Source organism: Quercus suber, unplaced genomic scaffold (assembly GCF_002906115.3).
Source record: "Quercus suber isolate HL8 unplaced genomic scaffold, Cork oak 2.0 scaffold_1161, whole genome shotgun sequence".
Taxonomy (NCBI): Eukaryota; Viridiplantae; Streptophyta; class Magnoliopsida; order Fagales; family Fagaceae; genus Quercus; species Quercus suber.
Genome location: NW_027070561.1, coordinates 50204 through 68475, shown reverse-complemented (window position 1 = coordinate 68475; position 18272 = coordinate 50204). Strand labels below are relative to the sequence as shown.

Sequence of the window (18272 nt, the reverse complement as noted above, 5' to 3'; positions counted from 1 at the left end):
ATAACTAAAAACAATTCATTTGGCAAAAAAATTATATATATATATATATATATAATAGGTAAAGTTTAGAGAAAATCTAATTAGATTCTACAATTGAAGTTCAATTTCGCATCATGTGTCCTAAATTATTTATTTTTAGAGAGAGTTTTATTTCTTAATTTTGTAATCAAATGTGGGTTCATATCATAAATATCCATTCAAATGAGCTATTGTATATAAAAATCAAAAAGTTTAGAATTAATTAATATAAAAATATTTAAAATGGAAAAATTACATTTTCTATCTAATAATATTCTTACAAGTCTTTTTAAAAAGTAAGAATGACTATCAATAATATTTAAATTATATATATAAGATTATTATACTATGCTTCTTGATGTGTATATTTTAAGTATTTCCATGCATATGCATGGAGTTATAAACCAGTTTCTATATAAATGTTTACTGTTTAAACCTCTCCTCTCTTGTTATAATTATTGAATTATTAATATAAAACAAAATTAAATCTTACAATTTCAAAACTATTTCAACTCAAACTATAAAGTCATTACTGTTAGGAACTAGTGGTCATAAACTATTCAAACTTAAACCATAAACTCATTAAATATCTTCAACATAAAGAAAGCACAACAAAGTCTGGGGAAGAAAACAAAGCAATGTTTGGGGTTTGGAAGATATATCTCAGTAAGGGTTTGGGTTTGTAAGAGGAAGATACAGTGGTTATTAGTGATTGGGTGGTTGGTTTCATAAATACCATTACGAACCTAACTGGGCGAGCAGAGTAGTAAATATCATTGAGTCTAGTGCTGCTTGAAGAAAACCTTGAACATAGATGTAGTCCTAGGGGTCCCATTAGTAACAAGTGGTATAGGTTTCACACAAGAGTATTTCCACGAAGATATCAACTTCTTCTTGGATCCTTAAAAAAAAGTCATATGCCCATTTTAGAATGCAAAATTCACGTGTTTTTAACTAATTATATCATTTTTTTTTTTTTAGAAACAACTTATATCATTTTCAAGTAAAAAAGAATCTACAAAAGTTAAACATTCTGAAGTGAGGACTCAGGGTCCAAAAGGAAGTCAAGTTAGTTTATAAATTAAGCATATCTATACCATAAATTTCATGTCATCCCAAATAATCGTTTTTACTCTATCCTCTAAATTGCCATTATCCAATTATCAATATTTATATATTAATTTATGATAAATTCATAAATGGATGGACCCATTGTAGATATGGTATAGTCAAAAAAAGCATAATCAAATTTACTATAAAAAAAGAAAAAGAAAAAGAAAAAGAAAACATTTTGTTTTTTTATTCAAAAGGTAGTGTCTTTATTGATTAGATAAAAGTGCCAAAAGGATAAAGAGATTATAATTAGGTTAGTAAAGTGACAAAAATAAATAAATAATTTATGATTTTCACTATCTTTCCTTTTCCTTCTTTCAGCAGCCACTACAGTTCTAAGTTGATAGGCAGCAACTTCTGATAGTCTCTTAAATATATAGTGAAGTTACAGACCTTTTTCCAGTCATCACCATTAATCGTTTAATTGGTGTTATATATATATATATATATATACACACACACTAGCTCATCACATGCATTACACACGTGCGATAATACTCTTTTATATTTTGAATTTAATGTAAATTTTCAGTTTTTTTGAATTTTATTTATTATCAGTGAGGTTACATAAGAAGAAATTTTTAAGAAACTAAAATTTAGGAGTGTATGCTAGTTTTTAGAAAAAAAAAATTTGTAATAAATGTGCATGAGATATATTTAAATAAAGAGAGTGCTAATTTTAGAGAAAAAGTTTTTCTAGTAGTTTTTTTTTTTTGGAATTTTGTTGAATTACAATTTTAACCCCCATTTTTTATTTTTTAAGAATAAGGATTATCTAATTAGATTAGAGGTATTTTTGATATTTTTTAAATGCATAACTAACTTTCTAAATCCTCTTAATATATATCAAAAAGCAAGTTTTAATTTGATGAAGTTGGAAATGGATTTTAATGTTTTAATTCTTATATATCATTTAGTTATTTAATCTCTTATGTACTGATGTTATTGTTTATAATTTGGGCTTTGTATAACTTTATTTGATTAAAATGGTTTAACTGAAAACAAATCTTATAAAAAAATGTTTAATCACTAATTTGGTTTTTCAACTATAGGGTAAAATTCAATTTGGTCCCTCAATTGTATTAATTTAGTTTTTCAAAGATTAATTGTGCAAATTTAATTCCTCAACTTTCAAAATCTATTACAAAAAATTTGAAATCGAATTTACTTCATCCTTGAATATTCTCTTCATTTAAAATTTAATGAGGATAATAGAACACATATTAGAAGATTATTACAGAAAATGTATTTTTTTTTTTAAATCAAAACAATTTCAACTCTTAATTATGTTAATATTTAAACATACATTAGACCAAAGTATGAAGTTGACTTAATTTTAAGGTTGAGTGACTAAATTGATAGAATTAATAGTATAAGGATCAAATTGAACTTTATTCAATAATTGGAGGATTAGCTTCGTAATTTAACCTAAAAAATTTATATTGTATTTTCACCAAATGAATGAAAGTGTCGGCTTGTAAGTGAGTCTAATCATATAGTGATTTAACTAAATTCATTTTCTCCAAAAAACAATTTAAGTTGGAACTAAACTAATTTGGAGCACAACATATCCATGCAAAGTAAAAGTGGATGCTTTTTTGTTGTTGTTTTTCAGGTGGAAATAAATTGGCTACCATGGATCAATTAGCATGGGGTTCATGCTATAACAAGGAAATGAATTTCAATTCGAATTATTGTGATGAGCATTACAAAAAAGCTTATTCATGTCTGGCTCCCCTCTACCGTTGGGCAATGAAAGCCATTGTGCCACTCCCTCGACATTATAAGGAAATCTTGAGTCAACCCCTTATTAGAATTAGGAAGACATTGGATGAGTCGGACCCTATCGTCCCTCGTCTTCATATAGTAGTCTTACGCCTAAGATGATGAAGGTTGTAGCACCAGTTCACATCATGGTGAATCAGTCTCAGCCCCATTTTCTCATTCAAGGTATCTACACACCCTAATATTCTAAATACGTTCACGGCACATTGGGTAGGAGTTAGGCGGAAATGCCTAAGGTAATTGAGAGTCACTGGCCTCATAGGGATTCTCATCCCTCCCTCTACGAAAGCGACTATCGGGATCTCGACTTCACCCTCTCTCCTCTTAAGTTACCACTCCCCTTCTTCACAGTACTTCAAACTCACATTATTGGGTATTCCATAGTCAACAATGAACTTGTTCATCATCTCGTCGGACTCAACCAACTTCTTAAACTTACCCATTCCCCAAGGACGACTAAAGATTCTAAAAGAAGAAAAGAAGGAATAGAATCAAGAAAAATTTGGAGTCCCCGGAAGAAGAAGACTTACAGAAATATGACGATTCTCTTCAGGTAGTGCGCAAGTTGAACCAAATTCAAATCATACACATCAATGGTCGTAAGCGCGAAAATGAGAAAACCAGGCGGTTCAAACAGGTACTTATACTCCCCCTTAGGTTCTCCCAAAATGTAACCGCCTGCCCATAAAAGCAGGAAATCTCCACCGAACGATTACCATCACACCGTTGAAAGTGGGAGACGTGGTGCCGCCAAAATTTAATGTGGGCACACGTTAAGTCTTGAAATGCCAAAAACGCACATCGGGCAGTCGAAAGGTCGCCAGTATTATCGCGGACCGAAGTGGGGCGATGCGTCTAGAGGGCCCGTAGATATCAAAACTCTCCTCCCCGTCCGAGGGAACGTACAGCAGGGTTTTGAGGGGCTATTGTGGGGTCCATGGGCCTAATAGCCTCAGCCCATCGTGTAGTAGGACCAAGGCCCATGCCGAGGAAGACTGACCATCCGAGGCTAAATTGGGGAAAGCATCTTTTTCGGGTCCAGGCGAGGACCTCTTTGTCCTCGGCATGCCAAGGATGATTTCGGAAGGGACAAGCCCAGGGCAAGCTGTCACCTCCACACTTAATGCATTCACCTAACCCCTCTGGCCGCATTAATGGTGATACAACCCCTTAGCAGGGCAACGTTGATCAGAGTGAACCACTTGAGTGCTGATAAGACCTCTGATGGGATGGGCAATCAAAAGAAATGCGAATAGATGATCAACAGATGGAAGAACGAGATAGGATGATGAAGACTATATAAGAAAAGCGAGTAAAGTAAAGCAGGGGGGAAAAGAAGGAAAAGGCCAGAAGAAAAAGGGCTCCTCGGCCATGGGCCGAGGAGCACCCCCGGTTGTAAACAGTATAAGCATTTTTTAAGGAAAAATGGTTCATGCTTGGTGAACGACGGCCAGCACCTAAACCTTCAACCCATTCTCTACAAATTTATTGTTTGGGCTTGTTGGACTGAAAACTCGTTCGTACTATGGGTTCAATCCAAACTGAGTCCCTACAGGTTTTATTTTGAATTTTTTTTAATTATTATAAATATTACGCATGTATGGAAATGGGCTGATATTTATAATATACATTTACCATTTTTTTTTTCTTTTAAAAGATAGATGCTTATGATTTTTTTTAATATAAATATGCATGTATTATTGATAAATGTGTTATGGATGTATTATTGTTGGTTAATCACATTATAAGGATATGTTTGGTAACAGTTTTTTTCTTTATTTTTATTTCAAAAAACAATTTTCTATTTTTTAGATTAAAACACTTGTTTGATAACCCAAAATAGACAAAAAACAAAAACTGTTCTTAAAACTTAATTTGTGAAGGAAACTGAAATATGCAAAATATTATTTTCAGTTTCTATTTTCAAAAGTTAATGAAAACACACATTTGAATTAATGAATCCGTCTCATTTAATAAGTTATCATTAGAATTCAAATTCTAGTAACAACATATTTTAGTATTTCCTATTTTTTTCCTTCAAAAAAATCTATATATATATATATATATATTTTTTTTTTTTTTTAATTTCAATTAACTAAACATGTTTTTTATTTCAAAATACAAGAATTTTTTTTCTTTAAATTTACAAAAACAAGTTTTTGATAATAGAAAACAAAAATTGTTATCAAACATAAGCTAAATATGCATGTATTAATTAGTGACACAATATTTTTTATAATTGTTAATAAGGTTTATATTGTGATTAAACCAACATCATTTTTATCATGCTATATCATTAATATCATTTTCATAGTCTTCAAAAAAAATTATAATTTTTATCATGCTTAGATCACAAAAAACCATGAACCAATTATGGGAAAAAAAAATAGTGAAAATATTATGTCTGTAGATATTACTTGCATGCCCGGTAATTGTAAAGAATGTCACGTGTTAAGTGTATAAACAGAATTATTTTCCTTAAATTAAAGGAAGCTCAAATTGATCTTTCTCTTTGTGTCCCACAGCATCAATCCAATGTGAATGAAATATACTGGCAGACACATATAGACCAACAATCCCCGAGTCCTCCATTTAACTTTATTCCTTTTCCTTTTGGAGCAATAATTCTAAGTCGCACAAACTTTCATCGCGAAGTGCAAAAAAGTATGAAATCTGTAAAAACTTATCAATTCGGTAAAGGGAAGAAGAACCTCTTCAGTATAAGGAAAAAAAAAAAAAAAAAAATTTAAAGTAAAGTAAAGTAAAGAAGAAAGTAAAAACACACGCGAAAGATGACTTTCACAGTTGCACTTGACTTGACTATATTTTGTTTACCTTTCCTTCTCCCAGCACCCAGTATATAGGAAGGTACATATCTCTCTTCAAAGTTCAAACTCCACCAGCCTTGTTAATATATTCATTGTTACAATGCAAAAAATGGAGTATAGACCTCTCTTGACAGTGGCATTGATATTATTAGTTCTTGTTAATTGTCCCAAGTTTTCTTCGAGCCAAAAGCCACCTTGTGAAAANTTTTTTTTTTTTTTTTTTTAAATCAAATCAATTTCAACTCTTAATTATGTTAATATTTAAACATACATTAGACCAAAGTATGAAGTTGACTTAATTTTAAAGTTGAGTGACTAAATTGATAGAATTAATAGTATAAGGATCAAATTGAACTTTATTCAATAATTGGAGGATTAGCTTTGTAATTTAACCTAAAAAATTTATATTGTATTTTCACCAAATGAATGAAAAGTGTTGGCTTGTAAGTGAGTCTAATCATATAGTGATTTAACTAAATTCATTTTCTCCAAAAAACAATTTAAGTTGGAACTAAACTAATTTGGAGCACAACATATCCATGCAAAGTAAAAGTGGATGCTTTTTTGTTGTTGTTTTTCAGGTGGAAATAAATTGGCTACCATGGATCAATTAGCATGGGGTTCATGCTATAACAAGGAAATGAATTTCAATTCGAATTATTGTGATAAGCATTACAAAAAAGCTTATTCATGTGCTCCTGGAGTTGCATACTTTGGTCGTGGTGCTCTACCTATCTATTAGTATCTACTTTATCATTTACACTAACATTGATCATACATCATGTATATCTTTGCATCTGAATTATTTTATCATCTTATCTCGATTAATTTTATCCAAAGTTGAAATTTCGTTCAAAGATTTATGCTTATCTATTAAGAAATACACCAAAATGAGATATTTTCTAGCATAATTCAAATATGAGTATCTAAGTGATGCATTCTTCAAACGAATTTAGTGCAGATCAATTCATATTGCATGCGTCAATTCAAAATTTTTTGTTTACTTATGCTTTCAACAGGAACTACAATTATGGAAAAGCGGGTAAAGATTTGAAGGTGGATTTATTAAACCATCCAGAATACATTGAGCAAAAATGCTACCTTAGCCTTCCAAGTTGCGATTTGGAGGTGGATGATGCCAATAAAGAAACATCAGCCTCCAGCACATGATGTCTTTCTTGGCACCTGTACACCCACCAAAAATGACACTCTAGGCCAGCGAGTTTCTGGATTTGGTACTACCATGAATGTGCTTTACGGAGATCTTGTTTGTGGTCATGGTGATAATGAGTCCATGAACAACATTATCTCCCATTACCTATATTACCTTGATCTTATGCGTGTTGGCAGAGAAGAAGCTGGGCCTCAAGAAGTGCTTAGTTGTGCTAAGCAAGTTGCTTTCAATCCATCTTTTTCCTCATCTCCTTGAGCTTTGTTTGGTTTTGATGGATAGTTTGCCTTTGTTGAACTAATCATTTTTTTAAGGAGGTGCAATTATAAGGTTCTCTGAACCTATCAAGTAACAAAAGGAAATGATCAAACATTAAGGGAGAGTAATTGTATGTATAAACTATGTGTGTGTCTCCGTGTGAGGCTATACTTGCTTGAAGGTCAAAGATTTTTTATTTAGTGATTAATTTGTAACTGCCATTTGCTAGTGTTGTGCGGCTATTGAGATATAATTTTTATTTTCAAGTTCTTAATATTTTTAACTATTTATTGTGGATTGTATATAAAAGTTTCTAGGCTTGTATATATGCATTTTAGTTGTGAAATCTTGGAATATCTCATTTTTGCGCTTCCATTTTTTTTTTTTTTTAACAAGCATTACGTACATAAAAAATGTGCATTTATTCTGGACTAAGATTAACAAAAATGAAAGAAATATGTTGTTAATGAAACTTCTCAGATTCCTAGATCAACTTGATACAATTTGAGATATAATGTTTTATTTGAAATATATTTTTCTCACCTTTTGAAGTGCAAAATTAATAATAAAATTATTTATCCAAATTACGGTAACATCATTTTAATTGATAATATGATTAACTGATTTAGTCTTTCTTGTTACATAATCAATTGTTGGACGGATTATATTAATTTTAATTTTGAAAATTTTCTTCTGTGGAAGCAATTGGAAGTCAGAAAAGTTCTCAGACTCCTCTTCCATGGTGAATTTTTTACTAGATTTGGGCCTAAATCCTGTTCTAAGGTCATCCTTTCATTGGAAATAGGAGAGTCCACTTTATGTGGTTAATTGATCTGAGCTTAGTAAAGTCCATCTTTTGAATTTTTGGATTGGGCCGCACAATTAGTCCAATCGGATGTTTCATAATAAGGGCATTAGGTCAAGCCAAGATGAAGCAGTAGTTCCATGGTAGAAGCTGACTGGACAAAGCATTCCTCCAAACTAATTTTTGAAGAATCTCCTCAACCCTGTTACATATATTTTAGTATTTCCTATTTTTTTCCTTCAAAAAAATCTATATATATATATATATATATTTTTTTTTTTTTTTAATTTCAATTAACTAAACATGTTTTTTATTTCAAAATACAAGAATTTTTTTTCTTTAAATTTACAAAAACAAGTTTTTGATAATAGAAAACAAAAATTGTTATCAAACATAAGCTAAATATGCATGTATTAATTAGTGACACAATATTTTTTATAATTGTTAATAAGGTTTATATTGTGATTAAACCAACATCATTTTTATCATGCTATATCATTAATATCATTTTCATAGTCTTCAAAAAAAATTATAATTTTTATCATGCTTAGATCACAAAAAACCATGAACCAATTATGGGAAAAAAAAATAGTGAAAATATTATGTCTGTAGATATTACTTGCATGCCCGGTAATTGTAAAGAATGTCACGTGTTAAGTGTATAAACAGAATTATTTTCCTTAAATTAAAGGAAGCTCAAATTGATCTTTCTCTTTGTGTCCCACAGCATCAATCCAATGTGAATGAAATATACTGGCAGACACATATAGACCAACAATCCCCGAGTCCTCCATTTAACTTTATTCCTTTTCCTTTTGGAGCAATAATTCTAAGTCGCACAAACTTTCATCGCGAAGTGCAAAAAAGTATGAAATCTGTAAAAACTTATCAATTCGGTAAAGGGAAGAAGAACCTCTTCAGTATAAGGAAAAAAAAAAAAAAAAAAATTTAAAGTAAAGTAAAGTAAAGAAGAAAGTAAAAACACACGCGAAAGATGACTTTCACAGTTGCACTTGACTTGACTATATTTTGTTTACCTTTCCTTCTCCCAGCACCCAGTATATAGGAAGGTACATATCTCTCTTCAAAGTTCAAACTCCACCAGCCTTGTTAATATATTCATTGTTACAATGCAAAAAATGGAGTATAGACCTCTCTTGACAGTGGCATTGATATTATTAGTTCTTGTTAATTGTCCCAAGTTTTCTTCGAGCCAAAAGCCACCTTGTGAAAATAGAGCATGCTTGAAAACTAAAGGCCTGTTTGGAAGTTTAGATAGGAAGGAAAGTAGAGGAGAATGATTATCCCCCAACTTGTTTGGATGTTTTTAAAATTAAGGGAGAGGGAAGTAATTAGTCATTTCTCTTGTTTGGATGTTTTAAAAATTAAGATGGAAATGAGAGAAAATGATTAAATATTTTTAAATAAACGAATTTTACCCCTATTTGAAAATGGACTTGCAACATTGGTCAATGATTAATTTGTTAGATTAAATAATTATAACTATAACGTGCAATATTTTTTTTGATAATTTTTTTTTCTGATGTGAATTAAATAATCAACATTGGTGTATGATTAAATATATTTTTTCCCTTTTTTATTATACTAAAAAATACAATCCTTAATTGATAATAATTAAAATTAAAAAAAAATGTTTGGTTTGTTTGTTTACTGAAAAAATCAACAAATTTGAATTTTGAGTGTTTCTTTCATTTATTATTATTATTTTTAATATATATATATATATATATTATTTTGCTTAGCACGTGAATTTAATTTTTTGAGTATTTGGAGAAGAAATTTAAATTGTAATCCAGTGCTTGAGAGTAAAATGTTCCACTACAAAAAAAGGGGTCTATAGCCGCGTTTAAAAAACGCAGCTATAGCCCAAAAAAACACGGCTATAGCCTATAGCTGCGTTTTTAATAGCCGCGTTTTTAAACGTGGCTAAAAAAATTATTCAGCTGGGCCTATAGCCGCGTTTAAAAAACCCAGCCATAGGTTGGCTATAGCCGCGTTTTTGAGAAACGCAGCTATAGGTTGAGGCTTTAGCCGCGTTTCTTAGAAACGCGGCTATATGTTAGCTATAGCCGCGTTTTTTGTAAACGCGGCTAAAAAAAACGCAGCTATAACCCGCGTTTTTTGTAGTGTTCACATTATCATGGGGTTTATGTTATTCACTTTTACTTTGTATAGAGAGTGAGTGCTTGAGAGTAAATAAGAAATTTAAATTGCAATCACATATCATCATATTGCACAAATCATTAACTAAGCGATTGAAGGAGGAAAATCAACAATCAAATTGACAACCTCACCGTGAGAAAATTGCTATGTGAATCTGATGCCTAAGATACCGCATCTACTACTACTAAATGAATTGAGAAAGCCACTTGAAACCATCTAGATACTACTTGGAGTAGTATGATTCAGCCACAAAAACCTCAAGGGGAAGGACATTTGCTGCCAGCTCTACATCACCCTTCCCAATGGTGACATTGGTCAGGTGGAGCAAGGAACAACAGTTGTTTTCTGATTGAGCAAGTAGATACATATCTTGTTGCGCCTAAAATAAGATGCCCTTTCTTCATCTAATTTCTGGATTTTTTTTTTAAAATAAAAGTTTTCTTAAAATTAAAAATAATAATTTTTAATTTTAATTTTAACGGCAGTAGCTAATGGATGGTTAATGGAAGACTTAATTAAGAAAAAATGAATCTTGGAGGACTGAAATGACGAAACCCAAGTTTAGAGGATTGAAATAAAAAATTGTAAAACTTAGAAAGTGAGTTTAGCATTTTGGCCAAAAAAATATTATTAGCTACATAAAAGGCAATATTCGGTATTTAATATTATAAATTGTTATTAAAATGTCTTTTTTATATGGATGTATCACTAACATCATTTTTGTTATGTATCAATTAAAACAAGTTATATCAATCATGATAAAAAATGAAAATTCCAAATAAAAATTATGAAAGTTTTTGTAACCCTAAATTAATTTTTTGAAAGTAATGCTATATTCACAACAATTTCAACATAATTCCTAAATGTCAAATTATTATTAGTGGGTAAAAAAATAATATCAATGAATTAAGTTCAAATTAAAACTAATAATAACTCATCACTTATACTCTGTTGTGAAAATATTGCGATCTTAACATTACTCATAAAATAATTGTAGAAAAAAAAAAAGTCATTTGATATTTGCAATACACGTTAATGGTTGTTGCATGATCAGTCAAGTACGCATGGCAGTGATGTCATGTGAATATACCAATTCCACTTTCTTTTTGTGCCCCACTGGAAAGCATCAAACCACTTTTAATTAAAATGTTTACCATCCCCAAATCTTTGATAAAAAAAAAATATAAATATATTGGATTTGTTTGGATACAACTTATTTTTGCTGAAATTGAAAATTTAAAATACTGTAGCAAAATAATTTTTAAATGTGTAAATAGTGCCGTGAGACCCATTTTTAATATTTTTTTTTCTAAATAAAGTGATTGTGAGTCTCGTGAATAGTATTGTTACAGTGCATGAACAGTAACTTTGTCCCCTACACAGTGTAATCACGTTCATGAATGCTGTAAAAAAAAAAAAAAAAAAAAGCATGCAAAACGTGCAATGGCAGAAACGCAAACTTGGTATCCAAACCCCACCATAACCTTCATCTTCTTCTTCTCACTTTTTGTAATTAATTAATTTTTGAATAAATTATAATTTCAATTTATACTTTAAAGCTTGTCTCAAAACTAAAGCAAACCCTATGTAAAATAAAATGATGCCATGCGACTTGGATTAAATAATGTTCATGTAAATATTAAGCATATGTATTGAAATAATTACTTGGGATTGTTTTATTTAAATATTTTCTATTAATAATGTCACTATAACAAGATGCCTAGTTTTTATTGTATCGCATATATATGATTCACGTGTTTACTTATATTCCTTTTCGGAGAAACAATTCTACGTTCACACAAACTTTCGTCACAATAACAAGATGCCAAGTTAATTTTTATTGGTAGAGAAAGTGATTTTGAAGGTGAATTCAGATAAAGCCAGTGAATATTTATCCATTCGATCAATACTTTTTGTGAAAAGGCTCCCGACAGATGACTTGCACCGTTGCGTGCACTTCACTTGATTATCTTTTCTTTACTTTTCCTTCTTTCACATGCACCCAGACCAAGTATAAATATATAGGGAAGGTACACACCTCTCTCCAAACTCCACCCCTTTTTGTTAATGTTACGTGCAAAAATGGAGTATAAATGTTCTGTAATCTTGACAAAGGCATTGATATTATCTGTGCTTGTCAGTCGTGTTCACTCTGCAGCTGCAGCTGGGTCTCCACGCCCTATAAATGAAGCTTTAAATCCAAATAAGCCGCCGTGTGTTGCGTGTCTTGCTTCGTGCCCAAATCCATATAATCGAAATCTTGAGGGAAGGAGCTGTACTAACTGCAACACGCATAAACCAGTACAATGCTGTGATGGGGTCATCAATGACTATTTCCAGAACGACCAGTTTGAGAACTTGTTCTCAAACCGGGACTCCCTTGAGGCCCATGCAAAGGGATTTTGGGACTACCGCTCTTTTATCGCTGCCTCTGCTCACTACCAGCCCTATGGCTTTGGTACTACCTACATCAACTCCACCTTCTTTGGAACCAAAGAAGTCGCAGCTTTTCTTGCCCATGTTGGCACCAGAACCTCCTGTGAGTACTTCATAGTTTCTGTCTAGGGAAATTTTAATTTGGGTTTATTTGTGTGTGAGAGGAAGGACTTCTTTCTTGTCTGGTTTTGATTTAATATGTGAGGGTTTAAATTTTGTTGAGGTTTGATCATACTGTGTTTGAACTTTGAAGACTCATTTTATTGTAGTTCTATGGACTGATTGGATTGGATCTTTTTCAATTTGAATAAATCTTAAGATATGATTAAATCTCTTTTTACTAATTATCCTATTGAAGAATTGTTTGCGTAATTAAAATTAAAAATGAGCTATGGTCAATGGCCCTTTGTTCGCTCACTTGCTGTACAAAGTAAAACTGGATGATACTTTTTTTCAGGTGGAAATAAAGTGGCCAGTAAGGAGCCATTAGAATGGGGTTTATGCTATAATAAGGAAATGAATTCCAACTCAAATACTTATTGTGATGAGCATGACAAAAACATTTATCCCTGTGCTCCTGGAGTTGCATACTATGGCCGGGGTGCTTTGCCTATTTATTGGTATGTATCTTTTCTATAACGCTAACAGTCTTTATATTTATGCATTTGAATTATTTTCTCGTCTTATATTATTCAATTTAATCTCAAGTTGAAATTTCTATAGAATTTTTATGTTTAGTAGTTAATAAAACATCAAAATGAGTACCTTTTCTAGCATAATTCAAATAAGAGTACATAAGTCATGCATTCTTCAAATGAAATTCAAGTAATTAAGTATTGAAAAAAGAAATGTGCAGCCTACTTTTTATATTACCCTAATATTTGTATGTATCTTTTGTTTCCTATCAGAGAAGATTTTATTATTGATCAATTCATTGTTGCATGCCACAATCCAAACTTTCTTTATTGATGCTTTTAATAGGAACTACAATTATGGAGAAGCCAGTAAAGATCTAAAGGTGGATTTGTTGAACCATCCAGAATACATTGAACAAAATGCTACCCTTAGCTTCCAAGTTGCAATTTGGAGGTGGATGACACCAATTATGGAGCATCAACCTTCAGCACATGATGTCTTTACTGGCTACTGGAAACCCACAAAGAATGACTCTCTCGCCAAGCGAGTTTCTGGTTTTGGAGCTACCATAAATGTGCTTTATGGAGACCTTGTTTGTGGTCAAGGTGATAATGAGTTCATGAACAACATCATATCCCATTACCTATATTACCTTGATCTTATGGGTGTTGGTCGTGAAGAAGCAGGGCCTCATGAAGTGCTCAGTTGTGCTGAGCAAGTTGCTTTCAATCCAACCCCTTCCTCGTCTCCTTGATCTTTCTTTAACTAATCCTTTTCTTTATAAAGTAATGCATTAATATGGTTCTACGAACATATATACTAAGTAACCGAAGGAAAAGTTCAAACATGAAGGAGTAAGAGCTTTTATAATCTGCTTGTATGTTTTTGTGTGAAGCTAAACTTGCTTAGACAATAAAAGTTTGTATGGATTGGCAGCTGCCTTTTGCTAGTGTTATTTAACCTTTGAAATATTTTTGTTTTGGTTATTGTTATTGTGTAATTATTTAGAGTGGATTGTATAATATGTATGTTATTAGTAAAATCTTGGAATGTATCCCTCTTTTTTGCCTCCTTTGTTTATATCAAGCATAACGTACAAAAAATGAGCATTTATGTTGGTCTATAACTGTAACATACTTGAGGGCTTTTTTTTATTTTTTTTTTTATTTTTTATTTTTTTTTGAGGGTCTTAAGTGATAAGTCAATGTTAGTGAGATATTTTATAGTGTCACGTGTCTTTGGTTCAAATCTCAGTTCTAGTAAAGTCATAAATTATTTTTCTAGGGGTTCAACCTAAAATTATCAATAATTTTCAAATCCACAAAATAGTACACACAATTTGTGTATAATTCATTCTTTGCCCATTTATTTGACATAGTTTATTATATACATTATGTTCTTGTGTATATATATATATATATATATAAAATAGATAGTTACATATAATTTAAGAAAAAATATTTTCTTTCATTAAGTCAAGTCTAATGAATTCCCAAAGTGTATTAATCATAGTTAATTTTCTTTAAAATTTAATCCATATTTTCTTTTGTTAAATGAATTAAATATTACTCATTAGACTATAATAATAGTTTCTAGAAAACTGGAAATGTATGCAAATCAATTAGTTTTGAATAGATTAAATGTCAATTTGTATATATGCCCTAAAACAACAATATAATATATTAGAAGATAAATATAATAATAATTTATGAAATTTTCTTCTTTCGTTTATAGATATTACAAAGTAGAAGCACATGTCCTAAATTTTTATCCATAAAAGCCACAACATATTTTCTTCTAGTGAAAAGATTTTTAATTTTTTTTATACAATCCTATATCCCTAATTCTATATATACAGAATGAATGAGAAATGTTACATTCACAATATTTTCTTAAGTGACAAAGTGTTAGTAGTGGGTAAAAAAGTTATGTCAACGGTATATCCAAATGAGAACCAGTAACATATTGCCACCTAAGATTGGTGTGAAAAATATTGTGAAAGTATTATGAACATAACATTTTTCAATATGAATAAAAGTTTGAAGAATAGCATTTACTTACATGATTTAAGATTTATTGAGTAATTTAACCAACAAAATTGAATATTAAAATAATTAAAAAATGAGACATTTTTACTTTTGCAACATTACTTCGAAGGAATTTTTGCAATAATTTAAGTAAATAAAAATATGAAGGGTTTATTTAACAAAATCTACACATACCTTAAATTTTTTTTCTTATTAAACTAAAAGAGGTGGGGGAAAATTTTAAAAGTCAAGTGGGGCTATGGCCCCCCTCCCCCATTTATCCGCTAATCTCCACCCTCCCTCTCCCCACTATCTACCTATCACAAATTTTGACATATCACAATATATATATATATATATATATAATTAGCTAATAAATAAAAGGCATCTTAAATTCTTAATAAAACGCTTATATGTGTATTTATTCTTGAAATCTTATAAAATGATGGGAACAAAAATAGGCATATATCATTGAGGGAAGCTTTTGGAATTTTCTTCATGAGCATTTTCTAAAATTCCCGACAAGTTTTGAAATATGAATAGTTTTGTTAATTTTTTAATATCTTAGAAACTGACCAAATTTCCCTTAAAAAATAAAGTTGTTAATTTCATTTTAATATTGGACCAAGAAAAAATATCATCCTCCCACTCTTTCGTGTGAGTTTATTTCTTAAAAAAACCATTATTAGCTAAATAAAAACATCATTACTTATAAAATAATTATTAAAAAAAAAAATATATGTCATATCAATGGTTGTTAAGTGTATTATTTGCATGACCGGTCAAGTACGCATGTTAGTGATGTCACGTGAGTATTGGCTGGCCCTTGTTTTTGTTTTCTTTTACTACATTTTATATCCTTTGTTAGGTTATAAAGATTTAGATTTAAATATTTAGAATCATGTTTTTAATTGTGTTAGTAAATCGAGAATAAAACATATCTAGTTTAAGTTTTTAGGCAATGTTTAAAAGTGGTTGTTTCAAAGTTCAAGTCCAGCTAAAAATTTAAACCTTCAACTACGTTTTCAAGGCTTTTAGAGACTTTGGAGGTGCTCTTGTAAGACCACCAAAAAGGTATTGTGCCTTCCTCTTTCAAAATCACTACCAGAAATTATTCTCATATCATTAGATCCCTTAAAACATAAGTTGTTTAACCTAATTATTTAGCTAAGTAATTACTTAGATATATTATTCAATTCTAGATTAACACAATAAAATCATATTATGTAAATAATGCAGAAAAGTAAAGAACAAACGATTTGATAACCCAGGAAAATTAAATAAGCAAAAAACCTAGGGAGGATTTAACCTATGGAGGATTTAACCTAGCTATCCTCAAGGTAAAACAGATCCACTATTAAAGAATTGAAGTTTGTACAATAAGACTTAGACCACTGACATCCCATTGCTACCTCGAGTAGAGAACTTACAACCACGACCACGTGACAGCTCCGAGTCCACGGACTACTTCTTTCCTTAATCCACTGCAACCACAAGTACTCCCACTTGTGACTTTGAGACACCTCTCAAAGGTTTCAAATCTTCTTGAAATTTGTTAGGACATATGTGATTCACTTGTTAGGAACATATGTTACTATTTTATGTAATTGACAAATCTTTTGACAAAACACACTTTACTTGTAATTTGGTAAATCTAGAATGTATTTGATACTTCAAGAAACCTTGTTTCAAGTTCAAGTGTTAAAACCATGCAAGTTTGTCCAAGATTCAAGTGTGAAAAGTGTTATTCATTAAAGCTTAACAGCTAGCATCTATCGAGACCTATGAGCTGTTCCAGCCTATGGCTCGACAGCAGCTCGACAGATAGGTATCTGTCAAGGTTTATGAAAAACAGAGTTTCAGTTCTGTTTTGACTCCAATCCGTGATTGTATATTTAGGCTTTCTTTTCTCACAACCCTAGACATATAAAATGATTATTTTAAGGGTCGTCAAAGGTGAAACAAGTTGCACAATGTTGTATAAATTTTGTTCAGGCAAATTGTGACCAAAGATAGAATTTTTCCTAGTTCATCTTGAATGATTTTAGACCCCTTAAACCAACCAGATTAACCTAGTTAATTAGCCAAATGATTACTTAGTCAATTTAAGCAATTCTAGGTTATCACAAACATACAATCATATCAAAAGAATAAAGCAGCGGAATAATAAATAATACAAGATATGATCACCCAGGAAACCACCCGGTAAAAACATATAACTCACATATCTCTTAGACATAAGCTTGCAATCATGTAAGTTTCTTAAATTTTGCCTCATTATTTTGTGGATTGGCATCAAACTTAATAATACACACCAATTTTAAGCATTAAGCAATTTATTGAGGCTACACCTTATTTTTTTTTATGCATGTGCTATACTTTCTCGAGTACAAAATCTTATGATATGCACTAAGGTATTCATGATTAGCTAGTGAACAGTTGTGAGATGGTTATTTATGCATTTTTCAAAAGGATCAAGTCCGACAGTCAAATAACATGTGACTTCAAGATCAAGACAAAGTGATAAACACCATAAACATCTTTCCCACACAACATGCACTACAGAGTTTCAACTAGTCAAGTGCAAATAAATTGACCAACCTTGTTTTCAACGACCAAGAAAAATAATGCCAAACATATTTTGCTTTTCTCTTTTTGTTTTTTTTTTTTTTTTTTAATAATTTTAAAAGATAAAAACAAATAAAACTAGAATAAAATGCATGAATATAATGCAATGCAAGTCCTAGAACAAAAACACAAAAACACAAAAACCAAAGGAACAATGGTCAATTAGATCGAGTCTTTTGTATCCAAAACCTTTTAGATGCACCACAAGTATTGGAGTTCTTATTCACATTCGAGTGATTTCTAACTCCAGGATTGGAATAAAGGTTCAAACCCTTTACCAATTCACTAATGAGTGCCATAGGATCTTGTGCTTGAGGCACATGCACTTTTGGTTTGTTTGCTCTCTTAGCAGCTTGAAGCTTGTAACAGTTAGGACGAATATA

The 18272-nt window shown here is 30.9% G+C and overlaps 1 protein-coding gene and 1 pseudogene across 1 annotated transcript; both read left to right on the top strand.

The window, feature by feature from the left end:
- Positions 1-7230, top strand: part of LOC112006416 (chitinase-like protein 1) — a 12138-nt pseudogene extending 4908 nt beyond the window's left edge.
- Positions 7231-12228: 4998 nt separating this feature from the next.
- Positions 12229-14253, top strand: LOC112030586 (chitinase-like protein 1). Its single transcript, XM_024063262.2, has 3 exons — positions 12229-12701; positions 13056-13218; positions 13580-14253. The coding sequence occupies exons 1-3, from the start codon at positions 12230-12232 to the stop codon at positions 13986-13988; spliced, it is 1044 nt and encodes a 347-aa protein (XP_023919030.2). The 5' UTR covers position 12229; the 3' UTR covers positions 13989-14253.
- The last annotated feature ends 4019 nt before the right edge of the window (positions 14254-18272 follow it).